Here is a 14,632-nt window from a genome sequence, read left to right on the forward strand (position 1 = left end):
CACTGAAGAGTAATGCCTGGGTAAAGGAATCAGTTTTAGAAAGCAACATATACATGTTGAACGTAATTTAAATATCTTTTGAAACATGTGTTGGATCAAGATACACATCTCTCAGAAGCATGTGACTTTGTCAGTCTCTTGTTTCCTTCGATAAACAGAATTATTATGCTTGTAATTGGCCAGGATACTCAAGCTTTGTTCCATGGTACCATATGTGTTTTTGAAAATACTACTTAAGTTCATAAAATGCATTTGCAATTTATAGCTATTTACTTTTAGAATTCCTTCCACTTACTTTTGTCTCTGTGGTTCCTCAGGAGAGTGGAGTATTTTTAAACAGCATTATTTCCACTGGGCTACAGCTGAAATACGATATTTGTTTCTTGTAGCATTGCTGATACTGCATATTTGGAATATTAAATAAATAGACTTTTCAAAAGACCTAATTAAATCATTACTCTTGGCTACACATTTTCAGACATTCACTAGAACTACTAATGCACCACATCAGCTGATTTTGAAAGTGAAAAAGATGGTTTATCGACATAGTCTGTTGCCTTTGCTTCTGTTCAGAAGAGTTATCATAAGTTTAGGAGTATTAATTATTATAGTCATTTTGCAGACAGGACATTTCTCAATTTCAAACCATTTGTACAATAGCTTGAAATGTTTTTATATCTTGGCTTTCCCCTAGTTTCCAAATTCCATTTTAGTAGGTCAGAATTGAGTGTAGCTGTTTTTCCCTGGACTGTTTTACCAGAATAATCGAATTCCTTGTGAAATAGAACAAATGGTACAGAATGTGGTCAGATTAGAAGTCTAAAATTCTTATTAAATGTTTTTGTTAAACCATACAATTACAATAAATACATTAGATACTCTATGTACACCTGAATATACAAGATAAATGTGCATAGTACGTTAAACCCAGCTGTTCCATTACTAAATTAAAATGTTCTTTGAGGCATTCACGTTACTAAATTTTAAGATTAGCTTAGGGAATGCAGTACAAATATAGCAAATGCCACTAAATGTAAATTTTGAAAGAGTATTTTTGCCTTCAACTGTTAGAAATCATCCCCTTATGTGTTTGGTCACAAAGATAAAATATATTTAACCTGTGATGGAAAAGATGTATGGAAACTTCAGCTGCTGAAATTTCCCAGCATGTCAGCTTTATAGTCTAAACACCCTAAATTTATGTTCTTCCTAATATCTTCTGGAGAGTTCTTAGCCTGTATATTTTAATAAATACCTTGCTATAGCTTAATATGGTAAAAAAAGTATATTTGTTTTATGTGAGTATATTTAAATCAAAAAGCAATTTTTGAAGTTGACAATTCCAACACTACTTATACCTCAGTGTCAAGACTCAATACTACATATTAACAGGAAATCAGAGAATATTTTCCCTGGGATATATAGCAACTCTAATCAAATTTTTACTTAAATTATTTATTTGCAAACAACTTAGTCATCAAATACATTTAACTTGTTGTATTCCTTTTATAAGAAAATAATTAAAATAGGACTAAAAGTAACAACTAGCATTGTCATACGCTTAAAGCTTCTCAAGGATTTTTCTAGGTCCTTTACACATATGAGTGCCTTTAATCCTCAGAGCAGTCCTATGTGGCAGGTATTATTACCAACCTGATTGTCCAGGTAAGGAAACGTTGGCTCAAAGAGGTTAGGTAGTGGCCCAATGACACACAATTAATAAGTAGTAGAGCAAATATTCAAGCCCAAAACTATGACCCCAGAGCATCAGATCTCAGCCAGTACAGTGTATAATATTTAACTCAATATTTCAATTATAATATACATATAAGTAAACATATCTAAATCAAACTGCTCATAATTGCAACAATATATAGATAAGTTTATAAGAGATTTTTAAATACTGTAAAATTATCATCCCCCATCATCAAATCCAGATGGGTGCTTAATTTTTTTTTTATTAATTTTTATTTGAGTACAGTTGCTTTACAACGTTGTGTTAGTTTCTGCTGTACAGCAAAGTGAATCAGCTATATGTATACATATACCCCTTCTTTTTTGGATTTCCTTCCCATTTAGGTTACCACAGAACACTGAGTTCCCTGAGCTACACAGTAGATTCTCATTAGAAAAATATGGAACACTTCACGAATTTGTGTGTCATCCTTGCGCAGGGGCCATGCTGATCTCCTCTGTATCATTCCAATTTTAGTATATGTGCTTCCGAAGCGAGCACTGGATGCTTTAATTTTAATTTCCCTTAATTTCTTTATTTTTGACACTGCTAAAATCTGTTCTTTCTTGAAACCTTCCCTTTAACCTCTGTGGCAGGCTGTCCTCTGGGTCTCCTAGGTCCTTCCCCCTCTTCTTCCCGTAGTCCCTGCCCCTTTTTCCCATTCTCTAAATGTAGTATTCAATCTTTATGCTGCTGTTCCTTTCTTGATCTATTCTAATTTAAATCCTCAACAAATCTTGTGGCCTCAACTGTGACCTACATATATCGACCTTCAGATAGTTTTATGAAACCCCTTTTCAAATCTCTGACCACACAACCATTTCTATGGTTATGACCATTGCCACATAACCATTTCTATGAAACTGTCCTTCAATTGCTTAACATACTATACATAAAATTATAAAATTTCACTGTATACTTTCTCCTGCATCAAAGCAGACCTTATCCAGAGATATCTTCAGCAAGAGGATTCTCCTAATTGACAGCCAAAGTAATTTGAAATTAATTTTTTTTCCTTCTGTTTCACTTTTACACCCATTGCCTGGAGTTGTTAAAAGAAAGAAATGAGACTGAGTGAAGTAAGTCAGACACAGAAAAAAAAATATCATATTTTTTATATTTGGAAACTAAAAAAAGGGTACAAATGAACTTACTTACAAAACAGAAGTAGGGTCACAGATGTAGAAAACAAACTTATGGTTACCAGGGGATAAGGGCAGGGGGGAGGGATACACTGGGAGTTTTAGATTGACATATACACATTACTGTACATAAAATAGATAACTAATAAGAGCCTACTGTATAGCACAGGAAACTCTACTCAATATTCTGTAATGGCCTATATGAGAAAAGAATCTAAAAAAAGAGTGGAGATATATATATATATATATATATATATATATATATATATATATATATATATATATAACTGATTCACTTTACTGTACACCTGAAACTAACACAACATTGTAAATCAACTGCAATTTAAAAAAAAAAAGAAAGAAATGAGAATATAGGGGAATGTTGAACAAATGAGAGATATTGTTACTGTTACTTCTATATCCAATAACCTATCAGATCTTAACTAATTTGTCCTGTGTATTATGTTTGTTACATAATAATTGAGAGTCTCATTTCTAGAGCAAGATAGCCAGGGTTCATATTTCTTTGTCTCAGTTTCTTTATCTTCAAAATTGGGATAATAATAGTACTTACCCAACTGGATTACCTTTAAGTATCTAAACAATTAGTGCCCATGAACTGATGTGCTCAGAGCAGTGCTTAGCACTTAATAAACACTTAATAAATGTATTTTTCTCAACTTTTCCATTCCTTCTGCCAAATTCCTGGTTCATACCTCAGATTTTGAGTGCTACGGCTCTAAGATCTGAGAGAAAACAAGAATGGATTCCTGCTTTCATTTTACAGAACAGGGACTTAGAACCAGAAAATAATACAGATTGTATAGAGTTTCATCTTGAGGAAATAAAGCCCCAGTCTCTTGGGGCCAAACTTTATTCACTGTCTCCCTTCTCTGGCCTCTCTTCATTCTAGTCCATCCTACACTATTGAGAGCCTTAAAAGATTGTTTTCGATTAAAACAAGATTAGTGGTTTCTTGGCCATACAATTCAATGTGTGTTACAACTGAGATTCTCCAACATACACCCATAATCTAATACTTTAGCTTGATTTTTCTTCTTTTATTTTAGATTTAAACTCTCCACACTACCAAATTGGTCAAAATAATCCCTGTCTTTGGTTCTTACAGTGCTTATTGCAAGCCTCCATTTAGTGCTTGATTTGTTTAATACCTTTTCATGTTGAACCAGAAGGAGCATGAGCTCAGAGTCAGGCAGACTAGGGTTTGAAATCCACGCTCACACTTACAGTGTGACTCTGCATAAGTTACCTAGCATCTCGGAACCCCGTGTCTTCATTTGAGGAATAGTATCTCATGGAGCTGTGAATTGAAGCGAGATAATGCATACTTAGTGCTGTCACTAGGCCTGGCACAGAGCAAGCCTTTAGCAAACCTCTGGTTATGTGGTTAATAGTATTAGCATCATTCGTATTTTCCATGTGTATATTTTAAGAATTAAAAAACATATAAATACTGAAGGTTGAGATTTGTTGTGTTATTTAATGGAGTGAATGGTATATATAAATACTGAAGGTTGAGATTCATTGTGTTATATAAATACTGAAATATACATATAAATACTGAAGGTTGCGATTTGTTGTTATTTAATGGAGTGAATGGTGAAAGACTAGGTAATACACTACTCTGGCTTGTTACCTTTTGAAATCTTACAGTATCATGTGAAATTAAGCCCCAAAGCTTCACTTTGTCAAATACGTATTCAGCACAAGGAGTGGTACTCTTGGTGTTCTATTTCTAGCAGTTCAGATACTCATCTTTTTTTCCTAGGGTGCAAATGCTCTTGTCACATACACAATCATTAGTGGAGCCGATGACAGTTTCCGAATTGACCCTGAATCTGGAGATCTGATAGCTACCAAGAGGTTGGACAGGGAACGCCGTTCCAAATATTCCTTGCTGGTTCGTGCAGATGACGGCCTTCAGTCCTCAGATATGAGAATAAATATCACTGTCAGCGATGTGAATGACCACACACCCAAGTTCTCCAGGCCTGTGTACTCTTTTGACATCCCAGAAGACACTACCCCAGGTAGGTGGCACGCCCATAAGTGTATTGGCAAGGATCACCTTTGACTACAATTATGGACTATGTTTTGGCTACTCTTAAATTGTGACTAGTTTTTACCATATGCTACCAAGTATAAATGCTGGATTTTGAAATATTTTAATTAACCATCTTCACTACAATTCCCAAACAAATTTCTAGACTTTTGAGAGCAAATGAAGGTAGCCAATCATCTGATTACTAATTACAGATATTTCTGTTTCTGAAAGTATTTGTGACATGCATTGTGGATTTTTCTGGCAACCATAGTTTTGATAGCATTTTTCCACTTTAAAAACGTCTGATGTTCACTTTGTTGTAAAGCGGAAACTAACACATCATTGTAAAGCAATTATACTCCAATAAAGATTAAAAAAAAAGTCTGATGTGAATATGTTGCTGTGCATAGAAAGAGCAAAGAAAAGCACATGAAAACCTGTCAATACTGGTTCTAACACTTACTAGCTGTGTGAACCAAGGCAGTGTATTCATTTCTCTTAGCTTCAGTTCATCCTGCTGTATATGGAAACGATTCCTGTTAGAATTAGGGTAAAACGTATATAAGTTTGCTAACATGGGGTTCGAGGATTAGCAGATGCTCAATAAATGTTAGTAAAATAGGAATCCTGAATTCCCACCTTGTCTATTTGAACATATTATGCTATGACTGTTGAATTTGAGTACCCAAAATCCATGTAATTGGTGTGGGTATGCTTCCTTCCCACTATTGGAAATTCTTATCTAAAACTGAAATTGAATTCTGAATTACATTTGGAGTGAGTTTGGAATAAGGCATATGTTTTAGAAACTCATTTGACAGAGGAGTGAAACATTTATAGAAGCCTACTTCTCACTACAGTCCCCAAGATGAGTTATGCATGTCCTTCATGTAATTCCCATTACATTTCTTTCTCGCCTTAATTCTAGCAATGGTCATGATACTGACCAGGGTTCATGGCCTTCCCCAATCAATAGAAATTGACTAAAGGCCAGACAAGAAATTCAGGCGAGGCTTTTTTGGGGCCCCTGCCCCAGCAGGAAGGAGCAAAAACAAGTAACAGGTTCCCTTGCTCGCTCAGCAAGCTGCTTCCTTATGTGGGTCAGGGTAGGGGTGTGCCCAGGGGTCAGGACAGAGGGGTGGCTTAGGTGTTCTGCCCACCTATTTGTGGTGCTGAGTGCAGGGGGCATGCGCAGTACCCTGCTTTTGCTCCCAACACCCAGTTTTTGCTCCTGGCTCTTCAGAAGTGGCAGTTGGTTTTTTTGGTCTTTTTTTATCTCTTGGTCCAGAATTTGCCCCAACTGGGCATGCACACAGTTATTTTCAGTCCCATATAGTTTCTCTGTATTTGTTTTGCTTGAGGAGAGGTGTGTGCCGGTGTAAGCCCTGCAGCACTGCAGCAAATGGCCCCAGGTCCCAGCCTGTTTCGGTCATATGAGCTGTCAACTGGTATCCCCTCAGCATAAGTTTGTATCATTGCTTGGAATTCCCAGTTCCTGACACTAGCAATGGGCCCCAATATATGCTCATTGAATTCATCAACATGTTTATGGATTGGTAGTGCCAGGTAGAAAAATAATGTCCGAAGTAGTGTTCATTCCCCAGAACATTTACATTGCAACATAAGATCTACTGGATATCTAATACGCTATACATTTTGATACTATTTGGGAATGTTGGTATCGGGTGTTAATGTAGAAATCTACAGAATGTTGTGTTCATTATATTTTCATAGTACTTCTCTAGTTAAAATACTTTACTGTAGAAATAAAGTTTTTGATATCATAAGTATTCTCTTAGCAATACCCTGTCCCATTAATTTTAGACTCTTATTTTTCTGATAGGTTCTTTGGTAGCAGCTATTTTAGCTACGGACGATGACTCTGGTGTGAATGGAGAAATTACATACATTGTAAATGAAGACGATGAAGATGGCACATTTTTCCTGAATCCAGTTACCGGAGTCTTTAATTTGACTCGAATATTAGATTATGAAGCACAGCAATATTATATTCTCACTGTCCGAGCTGAAGATGGTGGGGGACAATTTACTACCATTAGGGTTTATTTCAATATACTAGATGTAAATGATAACCCACCCATTTTCAGCTTGGATTCATACAGCACATCTTTAATGGAGAATCTACCTCTAGGATCTACTGTTCTTGTGTTTAATGTTACTGACGCGGATGATGGTATGTACTTTATTTTATATACTTAAACTTTATTAAAAAATATCGTCAGCTTCATTTCGTATTTCTTTACTGTGTGCAGCTGTCACAAAATTGCATTTTGTAAGTATAGGTCCAAAGTTGAGGAATAGATTATAATTTAACTATACAGGATGAAAAGATTAAGTATTTTGTTAGTTAATATCTTATTTATAACAGTTACACTGCATGCATTGTTATCATCTTATAAGCTTTTTAAACTTTATCTTTCTTTTTTTCTCCCTAACTGTATGACACTATTGCAGGTTAGCAATGTAGAAGTCATAAAACAGCTTTTTGGTAGGTTTATGTCAGATAAATAACTATTTGCTTACATATATTCTTTTAACATGAAAAGGATAAAATATGGATGCAAAAGGAAAACCAAAGTCTCAAAAAATACTTAGAATGCGTGATTAGTTTTATATTTCTTTTTTTTTTTTTTTTTTGCGGTCTGCGGGCCTCTCACCACTGTGGCCTCTCCCGCTGTGGAGCGCAGGCTCAGCGGCCATGGCCCACGGGCCCAGCCGCTCCGCGGCATGTGGGATCTTCCCGGACCGGGGCACGAACCCGTGTCCCCTGCATCGGCAGGCGGACTCTCAACCACTGTGCCACCAGGGAAGCCCTAGTTTTATATTTCTGACTGAAAATTGCTCAGAGTATTTTAGCAAGCTTTCATGCTTTGTCTCAAAGGACAGTCTCAGATCTCTTTAATTTATGCTATATAGTCCAGTTGAGATTTTACATTAAATCTAGACTTTACAATGTTTGATTTTTGCTTAATTTTTATTTATTTATTTGAAAAACTTTATTTTAAAATAGGACTCCCTTGGTCTTTCTTCTAAGATTAACTTGTATATACAAATACCAGATAATATAGGCTCAGAGATAACATTGTACAGATTATCAGCCTTTAACTAAACTGTTTGGAAAGTTAGTACCTTGTTTTCCCTTCCACTGGATGCAGCTAAATGTTCATTCAGTTGAGAAAACAAGGGACATTATTTTAAGAGGAAATGGGTCTCTAGCCCAAGGATATGCCTCGTGACATAGGCATATCAACCTTAATTTAGAATTTCCTGGTTCTTGCTGACTTAAATGATTTATGTAATCTCAGAGTACCATTCTATCTCAACATTCTGCTCTATACTTAGTTTCCTTTCAGGAGTGTCCAGAATTGCCACTTAGAAAGATATGAGAGGCAAAGAGCACAGTATTTTTAATTCATGAGAATGCTTTCTTTAGAATTCATTAAGTACATTTTGAAGTTTTCCCCTCTTATTTAAGCACAGTTAATATTGGACACATAAATATACCTAAAATAGAAGTGCCTATAATGTTAGTTCTAGAAATTGCTAATAATATTAGTAACAATAACCGACAATTGTCAAATACAGGTTGTCCCTTTGTATCTGCAGGGGATTGGTTCCAGGACCCCTACTGGTACCAAGATCCAAGATGCTCAAATCCTTTATGTAAAGTGGTGTAGTATTTGCATATAATCTATGCACATCCTCCCATATAGATTACTAGATTAGTTATAATACCTAATACAATATAATGCTATGTAAATAGTTGCCAGTGCATGGAAAATTCAAGTTTTTCTTTTTGGAAATGTTTGGAATCTTTCTTTCCCAAATATTTTTGATCCATGGTGGTTGAATCCGTAGATGGGGAACCAGCAAATGTGATGGGCCACCTGTCCTTAGTATGTACCCAGTCCTGGCCTAAGAACATTGCTCAGTCTATTTCATGCACATCAGCCCAGCTCTGTAATTGTCTACCATTAGGCTTTATACACAACTGAGGTTAATCTTTATTTTGGATGTTGATTTCTCTATTATTATTGATATAAACTTAATTAATTTACCTGATCTCTGGATATGAACTTTTTTTATTGGTTCCAACTTTTCTGTAGTGAAGAATTATCTGCCAGGTTTCATTGTGACTTATTTATTAGGTATTAGAGAGAGTCCATTGTATCATAGGATTGTGTGCAGCTCTAAAGTAAATTTCGTTTATCCTCACACCTTGATTGCAGGGAACTGGGAAAATAGCAAATAAGACACTTTTTTTGTGTGTGAAAGCTGCTGGAATAATGCATGTAAGCATATGCAGAGAAATGTGTTAACCATTGACTTCAAGTTACTTTTTATGGATTTTTTTTTTGCCTTTAATTGTGTTAGGTAAAAGTTTCAAGCTACATTTTTCCATTGTTTTAGTTTAGAATACTTTTATCAGTGTAATTTCCTGTACTTTGACCTAAAATATAGGACACAGTTTCTAATCTCTCTGAATTACAGGGATCATGATAAGACTGTACAAGGGTAACCTTCTTTGTTTAAAACTGCCAACTCAGTTATACTAAATAGTTCTCAACATATTTCACAAACAATATTATTTGCTAATTAGACTTTTCTAATTAGCAAATTTATTAGCAAATTTGTTTTAATCTCTGATCAAGAGTTTTCAGATGAGAGAATATTGTCATCTTAAATGAAGACATTTTATATGGAAATAAGTTTAACATTTTCTGTTACTTATATCTAAATTCTCTAATTTTAACCTAAAATTTTAGATTACATACCATTTAATAAGAATAAAGCAAATATTTTACTGTGTTCACAAGATAAGTAACACATGTATTAATCTCAAGGCTTTCATGCATACAGTTAAGAAAGTATTATATTGAGGCAAAGTATTATAAAATGGAAGTTTCATGGAAATATCCTGGCTTTGATAATTATTACATTATCCTAGAAATAAATTCATAAACTCTTCAAAATATTGGGGTGTTGTAGAGTCATAAAGCAATTGTAATTATTGCTGAATAAATTTACTGATATATGCTTGGTACACAATGCAGATCATTTGACCTGTAAATGGGTTTCATATTCCAGTGACCTGATGACCTTGTTGGAACTGCTTCATAAAAGTGAATGCTATTTGCAAGAGTTCCATGTGTTACAACTGTATGATAAGTTGACAAATACTAGTTCATCATAGAAATAATTAGACAACATTTATGGATTGTGAATAAATATACACATTTCATAGTAGAGCTACATACCTATAGTTATATGCTATATTTCCTGGAACTAAATTATTCTTAAGATTGAAATAAAAATCAACCAAAAAAAAAAAAAAACCCTAACACAACCACACACACACAAAAAAGCTGCCAGAAAGAAAGAGTCATGTAAATAAACTGCTTTCAGAACATTGAACACAAATGGTTAGAAATATGAACTTTTCTAAGCTTAAAAATCTGGTGCTATGAAAGCCCACTAAATTCAAGTCCCAACACATATGAATAAATTATAGAATACTAAAATAATATATTTAGTGATTCATGATTGGGATATTTGATGCAAGGAGCAGAGAGAGAAGAATGGCCTGAGCTCTCAATTTTTCAGGATAGTACAAAGGTTCAGGGAGAATTTTGAGTTTCAATATGTCTACATGTATTTTTTAGATGTAGAGCACATGCCCAGAGTCACTTAGACTTGACAGGAATGAAAAGTCCTTTTCTTTACAGTAAAGTCCATATAGATGGCTTCCATGGCCTGTAATTGCAACCGTAAGGTCTCAGTTCCTGAGATGAGAGCTGTTTCTTAGATGCTGCTGCAATATTTTGTGCAAAACTAGTTGTATTTCTATGTTTATTTTTTCAAAGATAATGATTGTTATCGTCAGTTCATTGTTAACGTTACCACCTGATACATTTTTCATTATGAATTTGAATATAAAACCAAATTTTTCTTTTTTCATAATTCTAGCTAAAGCTTAATATTTATTACTTCCACCATCCACCTACTCCACTAAACGTTTTCCCTAAAAAGGAGGCTCTCCTGCTGTTTACAAGGCTATAAAATCTTGGTATCATGTTCTCTTTTTGCCTCTGCAAGTTAATTGTTTACTCCAGGAAGTAGCATACACAGTGGACCAAGGGTGTTCAGATCCTTGATTTAATTACTTGCATTCCAGTTGATTTATGTAGAAATGTTAGGCCATCACTTTGTAGCCATCTGTAATTTTGTAAGTATTTTAAATTTCTTTTGATCTTGGGCATGAAAGGTTTTTATGCTTACAAAGAAGTATATCTCTGCTTGTTGGTATTATTTTTATCCAGATGTCATCATAACTTTTTTTCTCAATAATAATTGTGTATGAATTTGTGCCTCAAAGATTAGGAATTAAATATTTACTGATGGAGTTAGCCATAAGAAAGGCAAAAAATTTCCTTAGAGAGTAATTCTATTTAAAAATATATCAAATATATATATATAATATATATATATATGGGTATATATATCTTTAAAATCAAATTGCTTTCTAAGTAATATATACATATATTGCACCAGTTGATGAAACTTTTTATCTTTGCATCAGTTGATAGAACTTTTCTTCCCCCAAACCTGTGGAATTTTAAGTCAAAGAGTTGAAGTAGGCTCTTGACCTTGTTCTATCCAGATCTTAAACTTCTCTTTATCTCCTGCTGGTGAATTGAGCTGTGGCCTCCGTTAGCTTTATTTATTCATATTTTTCCTGATCCTCAGACTCCTAAGTATTTGGAAGTTTATAACCTCTGCTTTGTTCTCTTGTGAATAGTCTTAAATAAACTACAAAGATTAAAAGCCACAACTCTTAAATGAGGAGAAAAATCCTACCTTTTCAAAGATCTACTCAATCCTTGTTTATCCTAGAAATTTTTGTGAATAAGCCAGTTCCCGAAAGTTATCTCCATAAATATTTTTCTCTGCATCAACATATTGACAAAAGACATTAGATAAGAGACTATTAAATCACAGGAAAATAATAATTCTAGCCTTTTTTTTTAAAATAGAGCAAGCAGACTTTACCTGGTAGAAAAAAAATCCTGTTACTCAACTAAACTTACCTTTATAAAGATTGTAATGAGTTTAAAGAAAAGGCAAAAGCAAACTCAAATATTCACAGAATCTTGAGAAAGAGTATTTTTCAAGAAATAAAAGAGGAAAAACGTGATCCAATTGTTCTAGAAGACTTTTGGCAAAGAGTGGACATCTTTTCTGACACCTGAATAGTTAAAATTAACTTCAGAAATATAGGAGCCATTTGTAAGCAGTTTTTGTAACTCAACAGATTTTCCCTAGCAGAAGATCCCAGAGTACAGTATTTTTATTAAGGATGAGTTATCTAGATATACAATATGTTTCTTAGAAATTCTTATCCTATGGTTGCCCAACAGCTTTATGATAAAATATAAAAGTACACATGACATTGTGCACCAGTGAAGAAAATGCTATTCTGGGGCAGAAAATATGATTTTTCTTTCTGTTTGCACTGCTTATCTGTTGTTTACCTTTAAATTATTTACTAAACTAATAGGTTGATCCATTCTTCATATCATCTTTGTTAGAAGAATCTCTGCAATCATTTTATGAAATAAGGATTTATATATAATTTTTTTTTACTTTTATTTTATATGGGACTATAGTTGATTACCAGTGTTGTATTAGTTTCAGGTGTACAGCAAAGTGATTCAGTTATACATATACATGTATCTATTCATTTTCAAATTCTTTTCCCATTTAGGTTGTTACATAATATTAAGCAGAGTTCCCTGTGCTATACAGCAGGAAAAATAGATAAAATATTATCTAAAAATAGCCCCCAAATAGTGTGAACCTTTATATTTGGAGCCTTTTACTGCTAATATTTCTTTCAAAAATTACTTTTAAAACACGGTACATACACATAATAAAATTTGAAAGAGAATTATTTTCTCAAAGGCCATTAGCCAGATGCTTAATAGGAATTAAAAAGTATTTATTGGTTCTGACAAGAAATGTAAAAGTAGACTTAAAGCATCCATGACTAATGCCATACATCAGAAAATTTTATTACCCTTCTCTGAAAATTGGTGTCGGTCTCAATAAATTACTAAAGTGATAAATGTTTGGCTAGTAGTATAGTGTGGCACTGTTAATGTTGAACTCTCAGGAATTATGTGACAGAAATAAGTAAATGTATAGAAAAATATCCGCTCTCTGGAATATTGTTTTCCTCTTTATTTTTGTAATTTAGCATTTCAACACCATGGTAAATAGCCCGCAGTATATAGATCATTTGTTCACCAGATTGTAAACATCTTTTCAGATCAGACGTTGACAAGGAAAGGATTATGGGTTATGTATTACTTATAAAGAAAATTAACTGTGGCTAAATCATCTGTAAGGTGTGTTTGGAGGCATCATATATCAAATGTGCAGTTTCATATCATGAAAATTTTGGTACAGTTTAGTTTGCAATCAGCACATATTTCAGAAAATTTAATTTTTCCCTTCCATTTCAGGCATCAACTCCCAGTTGGCTTACAGCATTGCTTCTGGTGATAGCCTTGGGCAGTTTACAGTTGACAAGCATGGGATACTGAAAGTCCAGAAAGCTTTGGATCGGGAAAGTCAGTCCTTCTACAATCTGGTCGTTCAAGTGCACGACCTGCCACAGCTTCCAGCCTCCAGATTCACAAGCACTGCTCAAGTCTCCATTATTTTGTTGGATGTAAATGATAACCCACCAACATTTCTTTCCCCTAAATTGACATACATTCCAGAAAACACACCTATTGATACCATTGTTTTCAAAGCGCAAGCAACTGACCCAGACAGCGGCCCAAATAGCTATATTGAGTACAACCTACTGAACCCTTCGGGAAACAAGTTCAGTATTGGGACCATTGATGGAGAAGTGAGGCTCACTGGAGAACTGGATCGAGAAGAGGTTTCTAATTATACTCTAACAGTGGTGGCTACAGACAAAGGTCAACCATCTCTCTCTTCATCTACAGAGGTTGTAGTTATGGTACTTGACATCAACGATAATAACCCTGTTTTTGCACAGGCCGTGTATAAAGTGGAGATTGATGAAAATACACTCACTGGAACGGATATAATACAAGTATCCGCAGCAGATGGAGATGAAGGTACAAATGGACAGGTCCGCTACGGCATTATTGATGGTAATGCCAATCAGGAATTTCGGATCGACTCAGTCACAGGTGCAATCACTGTGGCTAAGCCCTTGGATAGAGAGAAGACCCCTACTTACTTTTTAACTGTTCAGGCCACAGATCGGGGCAGCACCCCCAGAACTGATACCTCCACTGTCAGTGTTGTTCTACTGGATATTAATGATTTTGTTCCCATATTTGAGCTATCTCCATATTCTGTAAATGTCCCTGAGAATTTGGGGACACTACCCAGAACAATTCTTCAGGTCAGTATATTTAAATAAAACAAATATTGTGTTCATTATAAGACTCTCATTTAATTAAAATGTACATGCTTCCCCCACTCTCTTTCTCTTTCTCATCCAAAAATGCTTACTTGCAGGTATAGCAAATCTTGAAAAGGACAGTTTTATGAAAATTATACCTAAGGACTTATTTATTTCCTTGTAGATTAAATATTGCATTTCAGTTATATTCTTTTGTGTTT

The 14,632-nt window shown here is 34.5% G+C and overlaps 1 protein-coding gene across 2 annotated transcripts in view; it reads left to right on the top strand.

The window, feature by feature from the left end:
- Positions 1 to 14,632, top strand: part of FAT4 (FAT atypical cadherin 4) — a gene marked incomplete at its 5' end in the record, with an annotated part of 171,708 nt that overhangs the window by 79,545 nt on the left and 77,531 nt on the right. For both annotated transcript variants that reach the window (XM_082653602.1, XM_082653601.1), the window contains 3 exons: positions 4,667 to 4,928; positions 6,786 to 7,136; positions 13,489 to 14,411. In XM_082653602.1, the coding sequence (XP_082509728.1) occupies positions 4,667 to 4,928; positions 6,786 to 7,136; positions 13,489 to 14,411 (1,536 nt within the window). The remainder of the gene's footprint in view (positions 1 to 4,666; positions 4,929 to 6,785; positions 7,137 to 13,488; positions 14,412 to 14,632) is intronic.

This window comes from Grampus griseus (assembly GCF_964374135.1).
Source record: "Grampus griseus genome assembly, chromosome: 4".
Taxonomy (NCBI): domain Eukaryota; kingdom Metazoa; phylum Chordata; class Mammalia; order Artiodactyla; family Delphinidae; genus Grampus; species Grampus griseus.